The sequence below is a fragment of the Mobula birostris genome, chromosome 18 (genome assembly GCF_030028105.1).
Source record: "Mobula birostris isolate sMobBir1 chromosome 18, sMobBir1.hap1, whole genome shotgun sequence".
NCBI lineage: Eukaryota > Metazoa > Chordata > Chondrichthyes > Myliobatiformes > Myliobatidae > Mobula > Mobula birostris.
This window is the reverse complement of record NC_092387.1, coordinates 59,466,258-59,485,922: the sequence shown is the minus strand read 5'-3', so window position 1 is coordinate 59,485,922 and position 19,665 is coordinate 59,466,258. Positions and strand designations below refer to the sequence as shown.

At 42.2% G+C, this 19,665-nt stretch overlaps 1 protein-coding gene across 1 annotated transcript in view; it reads right to left on the bottom strand.

Annotated features, from left to right (window-relative positions):
* Positions 1-19,665, bottom strand: part of tmem266 (transmembrane protein 266) — a 148,970-nt gene that overhangs the window by 51,453 nt on the left and 77,852 nt on the right. Inside the window, exons 3-5 of the mRNA XM_072282074.1 lie at positions 7,127-7,281; positions 5,432-5,505; positions 1,091-1,147 (exon numbers count right to left, since the gene is read on the bottom strand). Coding sequence (XP_072138175.1) covers positions 1,091-1,147; positions 5,432-5,505; positions 7,127-7,281 — 286 coding nt within the window. The remainder of the gene's footprint in view (positions 1-1,090; positions 1,148-5,431; positions 5,506-7,126; positions 7,282-19,665) is intronic.

Below are 19,665 nucleotides of genomic sequence, written 5' to 3'. Positions count from 1 at the left end.
AAATTTAAACGAGTAGTGCAAAACGAAAGCAAAAATAGTGAGGTGGTGTTCACGGGTTGGGTAATTTTCGTTCAGAAATCTGATGGCGGAGGGGATGAAGCTGTTCCTAAAATGTTGACTCTGTGACTTCAGGCTCCTGTACCTCTTCCCTGGTGGTAGCAATGAGAAGAGTGTATGGGCCAAACCCTAGCAAATGGGACTGACTTGGATTGCATGGGCCAGTTGGGCCGAAGGGCCTGTATCCTTGCTGTATAACTCTATGACTATGACTTGATGACACTGCTCCCACCAAGAATAGACCATGAAGATAAAAGGCGCTCAGCTTTGTCATCATAATCAGAAACACAGTCAACTGGAGGCTTCATAATGTTTAAGAGTATCCCAGTTGTGGAGAAGAGGCTAGCAGTGTAGATAAACCACGTAGTGGAATGAGTTGGCAGGGCTGAATGGCCTCTGAACCTATTCTAGGCTGCCAGTGATTGTACTATTAAGTTTTGAAATTAGTGGTATGAAAGTGCTCCTGCTGCCACACTTGCCCTCTTCTCCATTCATGAACTAGTTTCTCACTCCCCTGGGGTCAATGCAACATTGGTCTATAGAAATAAGAATGTTGGTCAAGAGCAGAGTTTGACCCATGAAGTTTCCTCCAAGAGGATCACAACCTTGTTGTGGTTTGAAGGCTTGTGTGCCTCAATGACCCAGAGAACTACTGTATGTTGTCTGGAGTCAGGGCTTTTACGCTTTGGCTCTTGGCAGGGTCACCCATGCCAAATAGGTCAAAGGGTAGAGGCCAGATTAAGAGCGGTCCACCCGTCCTCCTGGTTCAGGGGTTCAATTCAGGAATTCTGGAAACAGCAATGAAGAATTCTTCTACATCTGAGTGTGACGGTATTACTGAGTTTCCACCTGGACTTGCGTGACTGACAGTAGTGAAAACCACGAGGAAGTGACTGACATGTTGCTGGACACCACTGGAGATGGGGGACCTTCATTGCTGCCCTAAAAGCCAGTGCTGTAACGGGCAGTAAGTAAGTTACCATGAAGTATAATTCTAGGTGGAATCCCCAGACCATAAAAGAATTAAACTCACCTCAACTTTGTTCTCAATGTAATCCCAAATGCCAAGAACGACAATCCTGAAGACAGTCTGATGGAGAGAGAAGGAGAGGGAAAGGTAAAACAATGGAACTTGAATATTTAGAGTAACAAAATCTTTTACTGTTCCTTTTGAAAGGATATGTGCATAGGACATCTGTCAGATTAAGGACACAAACTTTCCATTTTTGAACAGTTTCCTGGAAGAGAAATATAGAAGTTCTGAAGCTGTTTGGCAAATCTAAAATGGAACCTAAGATCTAAAATATTAAGATTGTTTTCAGGTTGTTGCTATGGGGATCTGCAAGTATGACATCAAGGAAACAGGTTGACTAAAGCAAGAGCTGGATGCAGTGTAACCTACTCTAACCTCCTGCTGAAACACACAAGGTGCTGAAGGAACTCAGCAGGTCAAGCAGCATCTATGGAGAGGACTAAACAGTCGACGTTTTGGGCTGAGACCCTTCATCAGTTCTGATGAAAGGGCTCGGCCCAAAACATTGACTAAGTTGGCAAAACTCCATAGATGCTGCCTGACCCACAGAGTTCTACCAGCACTTCGCATGTGTTCCTTGAGATTTCAAGCATCTACAGAATCTCTTTGTGTCTAACCTTCTACTGCAGTGTAGCAGTCCTATTCCGAACCAGAATGTCAAGTGAGGCTGGTAAGTAACCCCAAAGTTTCTCAATAAATTTGCTACTTTTCACAGAGTGACCAACTGGGAAAGTCTCAAATGAGGGGACATAGTTACTACATAAGGGGCTGGTTATTTATTACTGAGATGTGTGGAAATGTCTTCACTCAGAAATATGAAGTTATGAGAGAGGGATAGATTATAAGATCTACTTTCTTATAACTTGTTGGAATTGGTCTAAGGTACTTTTCTACTAAAGATTGAAAGGTTTGGATAAGGAACAGTATATTGGGATACGAGGCAAAGGCAGACAATGGAACCACCTCCGTTGCCCGGTTGGGCATCTTGCTTGGGTTGAAGTGATAGTTTCCATGCTGTATTAAGAAAAGATATAAAAATTATTTGTCACATGTACATCAAAACATACAGGGAGATGCTGGAGGAACTTTGAAGATCAGGTAGCATGTATAGAAAAGAGTGAGCAAGCCAACATTGGATTTCCAGTCCTGCAGATTTTCTTGTGTTTGTGATCGACAGAGAAATGCATTGTTTGTGTCAAATCAAATTAGAGAGGATTGTGCTTGCTGGCAGCCTGCAAGTGTTGCCACGGCTTCCAGGGCCAACATAGTGCGCCCACAACTTACTCATTCTAACCGTCCGTTTTTGGAATGTGGGAGGAAGCCAGGATATAGAAGGAAACACAGGTGTCATGGGGAGAACGTACAAACTCCTTACAGACAGCAGCGGGAATTGAACCCCAGTCGCTGATTGCTGGTGCTGTAATAGTGTTACATTAACTGCTACACTACCATTTGCCCATAGGCTCATATCTCTTTATGGCTTCAGTTAATCTAACTACAATCAGATTGCTCAGTCAGAAATTACAAGCGATTTCTTGGTACAGTTGGACCGACCACAGGCGCTTCCAACTATTGCTGCCGCACTCAGTCAGGGACCCTCAATATGTGTTGGCTTCTCATTAACACAACTTATAATTAGTGCTTTAATTCTGTAGAACTTCTACGCTTTTCCTGTTGCCGCTTCGCCTGACCCACGTGGTTGGGAGTGAGGTTGAGGAGTACTATTTAGAGCATGAGACCATAAGACATTGAAGCAGATTTAGGCCATTTGGCCGATTGAGCTTGCTCCACCATTCCATCATGGCTGATTTATTATCCCTCTCAACCCTATTCTCCTGTCCTTTTCCTGTAATCTTTGACACCCTTACTAATCAAGAAGCTATCAATCTCCACTTTAAATACACTTAAAGCAGAGCAGAGGAAGGTTCACCTAATTCGACCCTGAAGATTGCCAAATGTTAGAATTGTTGCCCAGAATGAAAAGCCCTTCAAGATTTCTGCAAAATCAGTGTTCCTCATCATGGTGCTTCACAGTAGGAGTGTCTGATGAATGGAGACATTAAGGTGAATGAAATCGCCCAGTGTCTGAATGCAGGGCCCTTGAATGAATAGGAAGAGGCATCAGATGAATGGAGATTGAAATGAGCCGGGCTGTTCAATCAGCGGGAAGTTCCCAGTTAATTCCGAGATTTTTCCCCCCATCGCTCTGGATCACCTGATCTTGAATCATTGCCAAATCACCAATGTAGGAACACCAGCGAGGTACACTTAGCCTGAATAAAGATCAGATGCACTGTCGTATATGTCAATACTTTTTTTTACAGAATTCAAAGCAGTCAGCAGATGTCACAAGTAAAGGCAAGGAGAAAGAAAGACTTGCATTTACAAGGTGTCTTTCTTGTCCCTTTCCACATGCCCCCAAGTGCTTCACAGTCAATGGCTCACTGAAGAGCAGTCATTATTTTAATAACAGCGTCCAACTGGTGTGCAGCAAACTCCCACAGACAAACCTGCAATCATCTCAGAGAGATAAGAGACTGCACATGCCGGGGTGTGAATCAACTCCAAAGGTGCTGGAGAAACTCAGGGGATCAGGCAGCATCTATTGAGGGAAGTGGACAGTCGAGACCCTTCATCTGGATAATTAACTAATTTATTTATTGAGATGCAGCATAGAGCAGCTCCTTCCGGTCCCTCGAGCCTCACTGCTCAGCACTCCCGAGATTTAATCTGAGCCTAATCGTGGGACCACTTACAATGACCAATTACCCTACCAGCTTTGGACTCTTGGTGGAAACCAGAGCACCCGGAGGAAACCCACGCGATCACAGGGAGGACATACAAACTCCTTATAGACAGCAGCGGGAATTGAATCTGGGTCGCCTGTACTGTAAAGCGTTGTGCTGACCGCTACTCTACCGTGCCACCCCAAGTTATACGTGAGCTACACGACAAATAGACACAATGATATTAGTGTACGTTGGGAAAGAGAGAGAAATTTTGTCTGAGGGATTGTTAGGGTGAACAAGACCCTTGGGTGACATCAATCAAGCTGGTTTGTTGGAGAGTTGAATGGACAATGAAATTAATGAGAAGTTATGGATGACAGTGCAATAAAAACTCCTGGATTTACTTCACAACTTCAGGGAACATCAGTTACTCCACAACCATCGGCCTGACCCGAAGACCAAGCCACAGAAAGTTGATTTCCAACCCAAAACCCAGGAGAGAAGTCATTAGGTAATAAAGTCATTTATTTAATTCCTTCATATAATTTTGCATTCTTTATAATTGTTGAATGATGTTCTTTTTTGTTGCATGTCACACCGACATATCATAGCAAATTCCAAATGCACGTACATGGTGTATAAAGTTTTATTTGTTTATTTATTTATTTATTGAGATATAGCACAGAATAGGCCTTTCTGCCATCCAGTAATCCCTGCTTTAACCCTATCCTAATCATGGGACATTTACAATGACCAATTAACCTACCAAATAGTATGTCTTTGGACTGTGGGAGGAAACCCATGTGGTCACAGGGAGAGTGTACAAACTTCTTACAGACAGCAGTGGGAATTGAAACCAGGTCACTGGTCCAGTAAAGCCTTGTGCTAATCACTACACTACCATGCTGTCCCTTGATCGTTGATCCTTTTTATTTTTTTATTGTCCCATTTATCTATCTATCTATCTCTCTCTCATTGTCTATCTGTCCCTCTAGTCATTTTGAATAACATTTCAAATAATTGTTATTAAAGGATTGGAGGTGAGTAAATAATGCACATTTGGAGGATTGTCTTCTAATTGGCTAATAGCCTGCTTCACTTCTAATTACTTATTATTTTTTATTTAGCAATACTGCATGGTAACAGGCCCTTCTGGCCCAATGGTCTGTGCTGCCCCATTACACCCATGTGACCAATTGCCATACCAGCTTGAACGTCTTTGGGATGGGGGGGGGAAGGGCAGCCAAACGAAAGCCACACTGTCATGGGGAGAACATACCAACTCCTTACAGACTGCTTCAGGAATTGAACCCCAGTTGCTGGTGCTGCAATAGTGTTCCACCTCTACTCCATCCGAAATGGCTGACTGGCGTACTGGATAATTGGCTGCGTGACAATATAGCTCAGGACTGGATATCTTGGGTGATCAAGGAGGAGACAGGGTTGGCAGGTCACATGATAAAACCTCCAGAGTTACATCCAACTGGAGTCATCATTTCAACAGTGTCAAAGGCTTCACTGGTAAAAGAGTTAGCATTGCTGCATCAACCCAGGGGTCCACTTCAGCAAGGATCACTGTTTAGCAAGCAGTGGACCAGCAGGGAGCACTTACCTCTGTGAAGAAGACAGAGAGGATGACGAGACTTATCCAGTGAATGACTCCAGCAAACTGGAACGCACTGCTAACTTCAAACGGAAAGAAAAATAATTAGAAATGGTAAAGATGATGGCAGAATTTTCTTCAGGAGGTACACAGTACTCACTCATTAACATTGCACAATGGGGTCATTACAACGACTACCACTGGGATCTGTACTCAAACTGAGTAACATTACACATGGGAGTTAGTACTCATGCTGAGTAGCACTACACATGGGTTAGTACTGACAGAGTAGCATTACACATGGGAGTTAGTACTCATGCTGAGTAGCACTACACATGGGTTAGTACTGACAGAGTAGCATTACACATGGGAGTTAGTAATACTGAGTAACATTACACATAGATGTTAGTATTCAGACTGAGTAACATTACACACGGGAGTTAGTACTCAAACTGAGTATCATTACACATGGGTTAGTACTGACAGAGTAACATTACTCATGGGAGTTAGTACTCAAACTGAGTAACATCACACATGGGAGTTAGTACTCATGCTGAGTAGCACTACACATGGGTTAGTACTGACAGAGTAGCATTACACATGGGAGTTAGTAATACTGAGTAACATAAAACATAGATGTTAGTATTCAGACTGAGTAACATTACATATGGTAGTACTCAAACTGAGTATTATTACTCATGGGAGTTAGTACTCAAACTGAGTATTATTACTCATGGGAGTTAGTACTCAAACTGAATAACATTATACATGGGCTAGTACTGATAGAGAAACTCTACACATGGGAGTTAGTACAGATTAAATAATGTTACACATGGGTGTTAGTGCTGCCTGAGTAATATTACACATGGGAGTTAGTTCTCAGATAGTAACATTACACATGGGGGTTAGCACTTATACTAAGTAACATTATACACAGAGTTAGTACTCATACTGAGTGACATTACACATGGGAGTTAGTACTCATACTGACTAACATTACATATGGGTTAGTTCTGACTGAGTAACATTACACATGGGAGTTAGTACTCATATTGAGTAACATTACACCTAGGAATTAGTACTGACTGCATAACATTACACACAGGAATTGTACTCATATCATAGTAACATTACATTTGGAAGTTAGTAATGAGTAACAATACACAGGGTAATAGGTAGTCAGATTGAGTAATAATACACATGTGTTAGTACTGACTAAGTAACATTACACACAGGAGTTAGTACTGACAGAGTAACAATAGACATGGGAGTTAGTTCTCATACTGAATAACATTACAAACTGGGATCTGTTCCTGCGTGAAACAATGCCATCTACTGAAGTAACGCTATATATTGGTGTTTGTTCTGATACTGAGTGAAATTGCAGTATTCACACTGGGATCTGTACTCAGACCATCCCACTGCCCTGCTATATGCAACACATCACATAGGGAAAGAATGTCATAGTGGTCAGTACTCACAGTAACACTGGTGATGAGGACAGTCCACTTACACTGATTAACAATGCACACTGAGGTCTACGTAGTAACTGCACAATGTATAACACTCCACACTCAGAACCGTGCACATACCAAGTAACAACAGACACTGGTCAGTCTTCACAGAGGTCTGAATTCACACTCAGTGGTGTTACACACCCCGGTGTTGGGGCTGACATGGAGTAACACTTGGGTCGGTACTCACACTGAAGCAACTTGGTGTCGATGAGGAGCTCCAGCGTGAGGAGAAGGACGACCAGGATCACAGCCGCCACCAGGAAGCAGTTAAGCCCAACGCTCAGCAAGACCACCTGCCAGACTGCTGCTCGCCTGCCACAGCATGGCTTCAGCCAGTTCGAGCTGGAAGCCCGTGAGTGCACAACAGAGAGGGTCAGAGTTAGTGGGTGACATTTGACAGGATGTCACAATACATGCACAATTCTGGTCTGTGAACTTTGTACGTGATCAAATCAGAGCGGACAGGTAAATACTAAAGTAATCTGACTGAACCACAGAAGCTAAACAATGGGTGAAAATGTTGTTTTAGACATTTAGATGAAAGAATGTAGAACTGAACTACATTGAAACTGCTTGAGTGAGACACATAATTCTAGGTCGGGCAGCATCTACGAAGGGAAATAAACAAGACGACGTTTCGGGCTGAGATCCTCATTGAGTCAGTTTCAGTGCAAAGTTTTAAAACCAGTGCTTTGGGTCTTAGCTCTAAACATCAACCCTTTATTCCCCGTCACAGTCGCTGCGGGACTTGCTGAGTTAGAACACAGAAAATTACAGCACAGTACAGGTCCTTCGGCCAGTGACATTGTTCCACAATTTAACCTAGCCTGAGATCGATCTAACCACCTCCTTCCACCTAGCCTTCCATTTTTCTATCATTCCTGTGCCTATCTAGGAGTCTTTTAAATGTCTCTAATGTGGAAATAATTCGGACGATGCGTAGCTCAGGTGGCTGATGGCTGGGCTGAGTTGTTCTCTGATCTTGGCAATTTACTTGCAAATGTTCGTCATCGTGCGAGGAGACATCGTCAGACCGCTGCTGATTGTGGTGCGTCCCCCGAATGCTTGGCCTTTATATATGTTCCAATCAACTGATTGGACGTTATTTTGGAAACTTAATTGTGATGTGCGGAGGAAATTTTGTTGCTTATTGGCTGTGTGACGAACCTTGTGTATTGTGGTCAGGAATTTTGCCCGCATCGGCTCGTAAATAGGATCGAAGTCTATGTGTTTGTTTACAGAATTATTTGCTGAAAACCATGCTTCGAGGATATGGGTGCATATAAAGATGTCTACAAGATCGACGACACACCAACCAAGAAGCGACCAAACAGGTTGTCCTCCCATACATACAAAATATCTCGGAAATGACAACGTGACTGCTCCAAAAACATAGAATTTCAGTCACGCACAAGCCAAGAGCAGCACTGAGGAGTGTACTTTGCAAACCAAAAAAACAAACCAAGCTACTAGACAAGACTAATGCAGTTTACAAAATCCAATGCATGGGCTGCTACAAATGTTATAGAACCTAGAACACAAACCATAGAATAGCACAGCATAGTACAGGCCTTTTGGCCCACAATGTTGTGCTGACCCTCAAACCCTGCCTCCCATAGAACACCCCCCCCACCTTAAATTCTTCCATATACCTGTCTAGTAGTCTCTTAAATTTCACTAGTGTATCTGCCTCCACCACTGACTCAGGCAGTGTATTCCACGCACCAACCACTCTCTGAGTAAAAAATCTTCCTCTAATATTCCCCTTGAACTTCCCACCCCTTACCTTAAAGCAATGTCCTCTTGTATTGAGCAGTGGTGCCCTGGGGAAGAGGCGCTGGCTATCCACTCTATCTATTCCTCTTAATATCTTGTATACCTCTATCACGTCTCCTCTCATCCTCCTTCTCTCCAAAGAGTAAAGCCCTAGCTCCCTTAATCTCTGATCACAATCCATACTCTCTAAACCAGGCAGCATCCTGGTAAATCTCCTCTGTACCCTTTCCAATGCTTCCACATCCTTCCTATAGTGAGGCGACCAGAACTGGATACAGTACTCTAAGTGTGGCCTAACCAGAGTTTCATAGAGCTGCACCATTACCTCACGACTCTTAAACTCTATCCCTCAATTTATGAAAACTAACACACCATAAGCTTTCTTAACTAACCTATCTACCTGTGAGGCAACTTTCAGGGATCTGTGAACATGTACCCCCAGATCCCTCTGCTCCTCCACACTACCAAGTACCCTGCCATTTACTTTGTAGTCTGCCTTGGAGTTTGTCCTTCCAAAGTGTACCACCTCACACTTCTCTGGGTTGAACTCCATCTGCCACTTCTCAGCCCACTTCTGCAACCTATCAATGTCTCTCTGCAATCTCCGACAATCCTCTACACTATCTACAACACCACCAACCTTTGTATCATCTGCAAACTTGCCAACCCACCCCTCTATCCCCACATTATGTCAGCCAAACTGGGAGAAAACTACCCACAAGGATCCATGAACTTCAACGGGCTGTAAAGCGACATAACCAACTCTCCCTAGTCTCTAACCATGAAGATTGAGAAGGTCGCAAATTTGACCAGGCATCAGTGAAAGCCATGAAGCAAGTGAACACATGGCATGCAAGAGAATCCCTAGAAGTGTGGTTTACTGTCAACAACTCTGTAAACAAAAATGTAGACCTCAATCCTATTTATGAGCTGATGCAGGCAAAATTCCTGACCACACCACACGATGTTTGTCACACAGCCAAGACTGGAGAACAACTCAACCCAACTGTCTCTAATGTATCTGCCTCTACCACCACCCCATCTACATACCCACCCCACTCTCCGTGTATAAAATCTAACTCTGACATCCTTCCCTATACTTTTCTCCAGTCACCTTAAAATTATGTTCCCATTTCCGCCTGGGAGACATCTCTGGCTGTCCACTCTATCTATACCTCATCACCATATACACTTCTATCAAGTCACCTCTCACCCCCCTTTGCTCCAAAGAGAAAAGCCCTAACTCACTCAACCTTTCCTCGGACAGCATCCTGGTAAATCTCCTTTGTACCGTCTCTAAAGCTTTCACATCCTTCCTATAATGAGACAACCAGAACTGAACACAATATTCCAAGTATGGTCTAACCAGTGTGTTAAAGAGCTGTTACATTTTGTGTGTGTTGCCCAAGAGTTCCAGCATATGCAGAATCCCTTGTGTTTATGTAGAAATGCAACGTCAGCAGCCTGACTTTACTCCTATTGCTTAGCCATTTCATTTTAAAATCTTTTTATTTATTATTATTGAAAATTGACAAAGAAAAATACATTAAAATAATCAAGTCAATATATCAATAAGTATAATAAGAGTCAAACTATTAACCAAACTAAACAGTATATCAATAATAATAATTAAGAAAAACAAAATGTTAAAGCTATATTTTTTTGAAAAAAGAAAGAAGGAAAAAAGAACCCCTAGTAACTAAAACAAAAAAAAACCCAACTAACAAACAAAAAAAAACGAGAAAAAAATACCCATTTGGAGCACAAACCTGGAGCTATGCGTCATACAAGCTTCTATTAAAAAAAGGACATCAATCCGCCAACCAAATCCATTTACCCAAGAGTCAGAAGGAAACCATCTTAATTAGCTCAAATCAAATGATAGTAGCAGGCAAAGGAGCCCAAGTATTAAGTACTTGCTTTTCCAAGTATTAACAAAGTAACGGCAGGCTAAATCCCATTTAACATGGTGGCATTTTGTAAAAGACACATTTCAGAACCAGAATCGGCAACAACCACAAAACGCTGGAGGAATTTGACGAATCAGAGAGCATCTATGGAAAAGAATGAACAGTCAACATTTTGGGCAAGACCCTTCTTCAGGACTGAAATGTTAGGGGGAATATGCCAGAAAGAAAGGTGCGGGGAGGGGGAAGGAGGATAGCTAGAAGGTGATAGGTGAATCCAAGTGGGTAGGGAAGGTAAAGGGCTGGTGAAGACGGAATCTGATAGGAGAGGAGAGTGGACCTTGGGAGAAAAGGAAGGAGGAGGGAACCCAGGGAAAGTGATAGGCAGGTGAGAAGAGATAAAAGGTCAGACTGGGGAATAGAAGAAGAGGGGAGGACAATGGAAAAATATTTATTGAAAGGAGAAATTGTTATTCATGCCATCAGGTTGGAGGCTGCTAGATGGAATGTACAGTGTCTATAAAAAGTATTCAACTCCTTTGGAAGTTTTCATGTTTTACTATTTTACAACATTGAATCACTGTGGATTTAATTTGGCTTTTCTGACACTGATCAATAGAAAAAGTCTCTTTTGTGTTAAAGTGAAAACAGATGTCTACAAAGTGATCTAAATTAATTACAAATATAAAACACAAAATAATTGATTGCTTAAGTATTCACCCCCTTTAATATGACACATCAAGTTATCACTAGTGCAGCCAATTGGTTTTAAAAGTCACATAATTAGTTAAATGGAGATCTGTTTTTGGAGATCTGTGTGCAGTCAAGGTGCTTCAATTGATTGTAGTAAAAGTACACCTATATCTGGAAGGTCCAACTGCTGGTGAGTCAGTATCCTGGCAAAAACTACACCAAGAAGACAAAAGGACTCTCCAAGCAACTCTGCAAAAAGGTTATTGAGAAGCACTAGTCAGGAGATGGATACAAGAACATTTCCACGTCACTGAATATCCCTTGGAGTACAGATCAAGAAATGGAGTAAAATGTGGCACGGCTGTAAATCTGCCTAGAGCAGGCTGTCCTCAAAAACTGAGTGACCGTGCAAGAAGGGGACAAGTGAGGGAGGCCACCAATTGACCTATGACAACTCCGGAGGTGTTACAAGCTTCGATGGCTGAGATGGCAGAGTCTGTGTATACAACAACTGTTGCCCAGGTCCTTCACCAGTCACAACTTATGGAAGAGTGGCAAAGAAAAAGCCATGAAATCTCGGCTAGAGTTTGCCAGAAGGTTCTGATGTCAGCTAGAAGAAGGCTGTAAGGTATGATGAAACCAAAATTGAGCTTTTTAGCCATCAGACTAAAAGCTACGTTTGGCGTAAGCTGAACAGCACACATCATCAAAACACACCGTCCCTACCATGAAGAATGGTGGTGGCCCCACCATGTTGTGGGGGTGCTCCAGCAGGCTCTGGAAGGCTTGTAAAGGTAGAGGGTAAAATGAATGCAGCAAAATACAGGGAAATCCTGAAGCAAAACCTGATGCTGTCTGCAAGAGAACTGCAACTTGGGTGAAGATTTGTTTTCCAGCAAGACAGTGACCCCAAGCATAAGGCCAAAGCTACTCAGGAATGGCCAAGTCAGAGACCAGAACTCAATCCAATTGAGAATTTATGGCTGGACATGAAAAGGGCTATTCACCCATGATCATCATGCAATCTCACAGAACTTGTACAGTTTTGTAATGAAGAATGGGGAAAAATTGCAGTGTCCAGATGTGCAAAGCTGAAAGAAACCTATCCACACAGACTCAAGGCTGTAATTGCTGCCAAAGGTGCATCTGCTAAATACTGACTTGAAGGGAGTGAATACTTAAGCAATCAATTATTTTGTGTTTTATATTTTTAATTAATTTAGATCACTTTGTAGAGATCTGTTTTCACTATGACATGAAAGAGTCTTCTTCTGTTGATCACTGTCAAAAAAGCCAAATTAAATCCACTGTGATTCAACGTTGTAAAACAATAAAACATGAAAGCTTTCAAGGTGGAGGAGGGAGTGTGAATACTTTTTATAGGCACTGTTATGTGTTGCTCCTCCACCTTCAGGGTGACCTCCCTCATCTTGGCACAAGAGGAGGCCATGGACTGAAATGTTGGAATGGGAATGGGAATTAAAATGTTTGGCCTGCGGGAAGTTCCACTTTTGACAGATGGACACACACAAAATGCTGGAGGAACTCAGCATATCAGGCAACATCTATGGAGAGGAGCAAACGGTCGCTGTTTCAGGCCAAGACCCTTCATCTACAGAATCTCTTGTGTTTAGAATCAGTATCACTTTTATTTTCACTGACATGTGTTGTGATATTTGCTGTTTGTGGCAGTGTTAAAGTGCAATACAAAAAATTACTATATTACATTAAGAATATATAACGAATAAACTCTTCTTGAGTTTCCAGCTGGGGACAGGTATCGATTTTAACCAATGTTTCGATGACAAACTCTGCCATCTTCATCAGAGACGATGCCAGGGCATATCTAGTCTGGTGGTATTTATACCCCCATTGTCCATCCCTCCTGATTGGTTAGTACTCATCCAATCAGGTTTCTGTTGTCCCACCTTGCTTACAATCTAATTACAGTTCTTAGACTGAGACCTTTGTCTTTGTTAAAATTCTTTACTCTAGTTTTATTTTAAGCCACTGATGATTGAAAAGTATAGCAGATTGTAAACTTTGCAGCTTAATTAGTGAACAGTTCTCTTAAGCACAAGCAACAATTAGCACAGGGTGTAAACCTGTTGTAATTACAACACTGTCTCAACACAATCTGTGCTCCAATCAATCACTTTTCACACCAGAGGGCTAGGGTGAACTGTAAGGCAACTTGAGATACAAGTGGGCAGGAGCTATTATGAAGCTTGGACTATCTTCAATCAAAGTCAAAGCCAAGTTTATTATCATCTGCACAAGTCCATGTCTTCATCAGTGCAATGAAGAACTTACAGCAGCATCGGATTCACAACATTCAAAATAAAATAAACATATTTTATTCAAAAAGATACAAGAAAGACCATGATTGGAACAGGGACAACAATCACTGTAGTGCAAAGTGATTATGGTGTTGCTATTCTGAGGCAGTGATTAGGATTGTGCAGATTGGTTCGAGAGGCTGCAGAGGGTTGTAAACTCAGTCAGCTGCATCACGGGCACCAGCCTCCCCATTATTGAGAACATTTTCAAAAGGCGGCATCCATCATTATGGATGTCCACCATCCAAGGCATGTCCTCAATGCTACCAGGAGCCTGAAAACACACACACAGTATTTCCAGCATCTGCAGAATTCCTGTTCTTTGCACAATATTTTAGAAGTGGCTTCTTCCTCTCCGCCATCAGACTTCTGAACGATCCATAAACCCATGGAGACGCTGTTTAGCTCTCTTTTTGCACTACTTTTTAAAAATATATTTCTTGTTGTAACTTATAGTAATTTTAAAATACATTACAACTTAAAATATAAGAGTCTGTGCAGATTGGTAATAACATATCCTCTTCGCTGAATCTCAACATTGGTGCACCTCAGGGGTGTGTGCTTAGCCCACTGCTCTACTCTCCGTATACACATGACTGTGTGGCTAGACATAGCTCAAATACCATCTACAAATTTGTTGATGATACAATTGTTGGTAGAATCTCAGGTGGTGATGAGAGGGCATACAGGAGTGAGATATGCCAGCTAGTGGAGTGGTGCCACAGCAACAACCTGGCACTCAACGTCAGTAAGATGAAAGAGCTGATTGTGGACTTCAGGAAGGGTAAGATGAAGGAACACATATCAATCCTCATAGAGGGATCAGAAGTGGAGAGAGTGAGCAGCTTCGAGTTCCTGGGTGTCAAGGTCTGTGAGGATCTAACCTGGTCCCAACACATTGATGTAGTCATAAAGAAGGTAAGGCAGCGGCTATACTTTATTAGCGGTAGCTATGAGATGGCATGGCCTGGATAGTTGGTTTTTTTACAACAGATGTTGCCTTCCGGAAGCAGTGGGGAGGGATGCGTCTGTGATTTATTGATCTGAGTTCACTACAATCTGCTGCTTGCTGTACTCCTGTACATTTTAATTGCCATACCAGACCATTGTGCAACTGGTCAGGTATCAGAAGTACATCTGTAGATGATTACTGGAGTTCAGTGACAAGCTAAACCTTCTTTACATCTTAGGTGCATTTAAAGTGTTAACAGTGGCTGTGTGAGTGATTATTCAAGGACAATTGACAACACTAATCTCTCTGGTGAAATCCTGAACTATTATTTTGTGTCAGTTAACTGGAGATAAAGCAGGTGCTTAAAGCTGGTCAACTGGGCAACATGGTAGTGTAGTGGGTTAGCATGATGTTGTTGCAGCTTTGGCAATTTCAGAGTTTGGAGTTCAATTGCAGAGCCGTTAGTATGGAGTTGTTATACTCCCCCTGTGACTGCATGGGCTTCCTCCAGGTACTCTGGTTTCCTTCCACATTCCAAAGACGTACCGGTTAGTAGGTTAATTGATCATTGTAAATTGTCCTGCAATCAGCTAGGATTAAATAGACAGGCTACAGTATGGAACAGGCTTACTGCATTGAAAGAGCTTGTTCTGTACTGTATCCCTAAATAAATAAATAACAACAGGATTACATTCGCACACAAAATGCTGGAGGATCTCAGCAAGTCAGGCAGCGTCTATGGAGGGGAATAAACAGTTGACAAATTCCAGCCAGGTACAGGAGGATCGAGAATAGTTTATTCATCATATACACCAGGAAAGCACTAGATCCGTTTTTTAAGCAGTTGACATTTCAGGATGAGACAATACTGTGTGCACAATATACTGAAAGTATCATAAAGTATATGATGTCTATGTTGTATGCAATGTATAGAAAGAACCACATCCAATCAAATGACAGTATATACAATATTCTGACACCATGTATTAAAGACTTTGGCTCAATCACTTTGGAGAGATGGTGAAGATTCTCCTCAAATACTCTAGCATGGCATAGTAGTCGAGTGGTTAGCACATTTACTCTACAGAGCCAGGTTCGATTCCTACCGTTGTCTATAAGGAATTTGTATGTTCTCCCCGTGACCGCATTGGTTTCCTTTGGGTGCTCTGGTTTCCTCCCACATTCCAAAGGTGTACAATTAGAGTTAGTGAATTGTGGGCATGCTCTGCTGGCATGGTGTCACTTGTGGGCGGCTCAGTCCAGTCCTTGCTGATATGATTTGACGCAAACTATGCATTTCACTGCAGACTTAGATGTACGTTTGTACATGTGACAAATAAAGCTAATCTTTTACCTTAAAATTCAGCCATCCACAGCATACAAGTAATGATTCTAGAACTGCTTTATTGTAGACTGGGTGGGGATAGAGTGTAGATAGAGTTGGGGCTGTGGGGGGGGGAGGTGCAGATAATGGGTTACATCACATCAGGTATGATCACAGCTCCAACTATTAGGAACCCAGCCCCTCTCCATGGACTCTGTCTATACTTCTTGCTGCCTCATGTCAAGAAACAAACAATCAAAGCCCACCCCGGACATCCTCTCTTCTCAGTCACCCATCAGGCAGAAGATACATGCACCTGAACACATACCCCACCAGGCTCAGGCACAGCTTTTTTTCCCGGTGTTATAAGACTCCTTACATATTGAAGTGTCCATCTTCAATATACCTATCGTATACTTAAGATGAACACTTGACTTCACAATCTATCTCATCATGGCCTAACACCTTACCATCTACTTGCACTGCACTCTCTGTATTCTGCATTCTGTAACTGCTGTTCCCTCATACCACCTCAAACCACGTGTCTTTTTGAGATGATCTGTATGAACAGCCTGCAAAATGAAGTTCTTCACTGCATCTTGGTAGATGTGACAATAATGAAGATATTACTTTTTGTGCCATATGTACTGTACATAGAAACACTGAAACATACAATGAAATCATATACATAAGAAAATCTGCAGATGCTGGAAATCCAAAGCAACAAACACAAAATGCTGGAGGAACTCAGCAGGTCAGGCAGCATCGATGGAAATGAATAGACAGTCGACATTTCAGGCCGAGCCCTTCCTTAGGAAGAAGGGTCTCAGCCTGAAACTTCCACTGTCTATTCATTTTGTGTGTGATATAGTGAAATGTGTCATTCACTATCGTTTGTCAAGCCCCATTTGTGTCAACAACCAACACAGTCCCCAGGACGAGCTGGGAACAGTTCACAAGTGTTGCGATACCTCTGGTGTTAACATTGCAAGCCTACAACTTACTAACCCTAACCCATTCCTCAGTCTTAGGAACGAGAGAGGAAATGAGAGCATATGGAAGCAACCCATGCAGTCACAAAAGAATGCACAAACTCCTTACAGGGTCTGGCAGGAATTGAACCCCAAATGCTGGACCCTAATGCATTACGCTAAATGCTACACTATCTGGTTACAAGTCACCAATTACCAATCCTATTGGATAGTGGATCAGACTCCAGCAGGCAAGTTTGCATCCACACTCAGTAGCCACGTTATTAGGTACAAGGGTGGAACCCAGTGTGGTCTTCTACTGCTGTAGCCCATCCATTTCGAAGTTTGATGTGTTGTGCATTCAGGGTTGCTCTTTTACCCACCACTGTTGTAATGCATGGACATCTGAGTTACTGTTGTCTTCCCGTCAGCTTGAACCAGTCTGGCCATTCTCCTGGGACCTCTCTCATTAACAAGGCGTTTCTGTCCACAGAACTGCCACTCATTAGATGCTTTTTGTTTTTTGCTCCATTCTCTGTAAACTCTAGAGAATGTTCTGTGAAAATCCCAGGAGATCATCAGCTTCTGAGATACCCAAACCACGTCTGGCACCAACAATCATTCCACAGTCAAAGAAACTTAGATCAAATTTCTTCCCCTATTCTGGTGTTTAGTCTGAACAACAATTTAATCTCTTGACCAGGTCTGCATGCTTTTATGCATTGAGTTGTTGCCACACGATTGGCTGATTAGATATTTGCATTAACGAGTAGCTGTACAGGTGTGCTTAATAAAGTAGCCACTGAGTGTATCTTCATATATCCAGACTCAATAGTATACTGAGCGTGTGTGATTATTAAGTGTTCACTATATTGAAGCTGCTGTGCAGAACACTATGGTACATTATGTGGTGTGTACTGGATACGGTGACAATTAACCCTTTTGTCAATTAGGTGCTTCACAATAGGGCAGCATGATAGCACAACTCTATTACAGTGCCAGTGACCCGGGTTCAATTCCACCAAGGTCTGTAAGGAGTTTGTTCTCCCTGTGACCATGTGGGTGCTCTGCTTTCCTCCCACATTCCAGAGATCATGGGTTAGTAGTTTAATTGGTCACATGGATGTCAGTGGACCGGAAGGGCCTGACACCAAGCTATGTCTCTAGATAAAGTAACTACAGAAGTATAGCTTCAAGCCTTCTCACCATCAAATATCGTGGATGATACTTTACCTAACCACACTCTCACCTGATCCCTGCACAAGAATACTGGAAGAACATGGGGGAAAGGGAGAAAGAGTTGGAAAACCAATAAAAAACAACTTTCCACTACTGAAGGTGCTCACGGCCAATTCATCTGCAGTCTTGGACTAGACGGAGAAACGCCAATTAAAGTAACAAGAAGGATAACAACCATCGAAATGATTGTCTTCCCCTCAAAGTATTAAATTAAACGGAGAGAGAAATCACTGGAGGTATGAAGCTGAAGTGCCTGTGACTCACTGCTGCTGTGGGCTACTCCTGCAGTAGACGGGTGTGTGTGACCTGTTAGATAACAAGATGCCCCCGAGCGCTCCTTCGAGAAAAATTACACTGCACACTAATTAAATAAGCAGCAAGAGCTGCCTCCTCCTCTAGTCCTTAGAGAGAAGGAAGCAGGCAAGCAGATTTATTTTGTGTGTGTGTGTGTGTGTGTGTAGGTGTTGGTATCTGTGTGCTATGTGATTGTACCTCTGTGTATATGTATATCTGTGCATGTGTGTGTGTGCGTTTATAGTATGCAATGTACTGATGTCTGTATATGACTTTGTGCCCCCCTATATACATAGTATGTGGGTTTCTGGGTGTATATGTTTACGTGTGTGCATAAAAATGTGATTCTGTCCTTGTGTATACTTATAGCTGCATTTGCAATATACTTGATCTTTCATTCATCCTGTTATAGTTCCTATTCTATTGATTTGTTGAGTATGCCCACAGGAAAATGAATCTCAGAGTAGTATATGGTGACATATGTGTACCTTCATAATAATATTTACTTTGAACTTTGAAAATTTCCTTTGTAATGTTTTCTGTATATGTGTGTTCATAGTATGTGTATAAAGATGTCTGTATATATGTTGAATATATGAGGATTTCTGTGTGTATATGCTTACGTGTGTGTATGTGTGCGCATGCTCACACACACAGACTCTCTGTCCCACTGCCCTCCCAAGGTGTTCCTTTCAACACGGTCCAATCTCCTGAAATGTATGCTGTTTGTTTGTCTCAGATGTCATCTGTGGACATCATTTGCTCCACAGATTGTTTGTGAATAAGTCTAAGTCACAGTCTACAACTCTGATAATGGCTCAACCCAGATGTCATTATTGCCACAGGCACCTGTCACGTACCCCGTGACGGGTTAAAGAACCAGCAGAAATGGAAAACACTTTGGAGTCCAGTGTTGCTATTAACTAATACTTGTTTATTAGTAACTACGCAATACAGTAATATAAATTCAGATATATCAAACAGGTTAGCAATGATTATATATATATAAGTGTGGAAATAGAAAAACCAAGCTTCTTCAAGCCTAGGGGTAAACAGATACAGCCTTACGGTGATGAGTAAAGTTCAGTTCAGTTCGTGGTATTGAGTTGAGTGGTGATAGAGAGAGAGAGGTGTTTAGTTCTTCAGATGAGCTGATGCTGTCGATCTTCCCGTTGTCCTCCAAAACTTCCAAGTTAGCCAAACTTGACCAACTTAAGATCACCATCTTCGA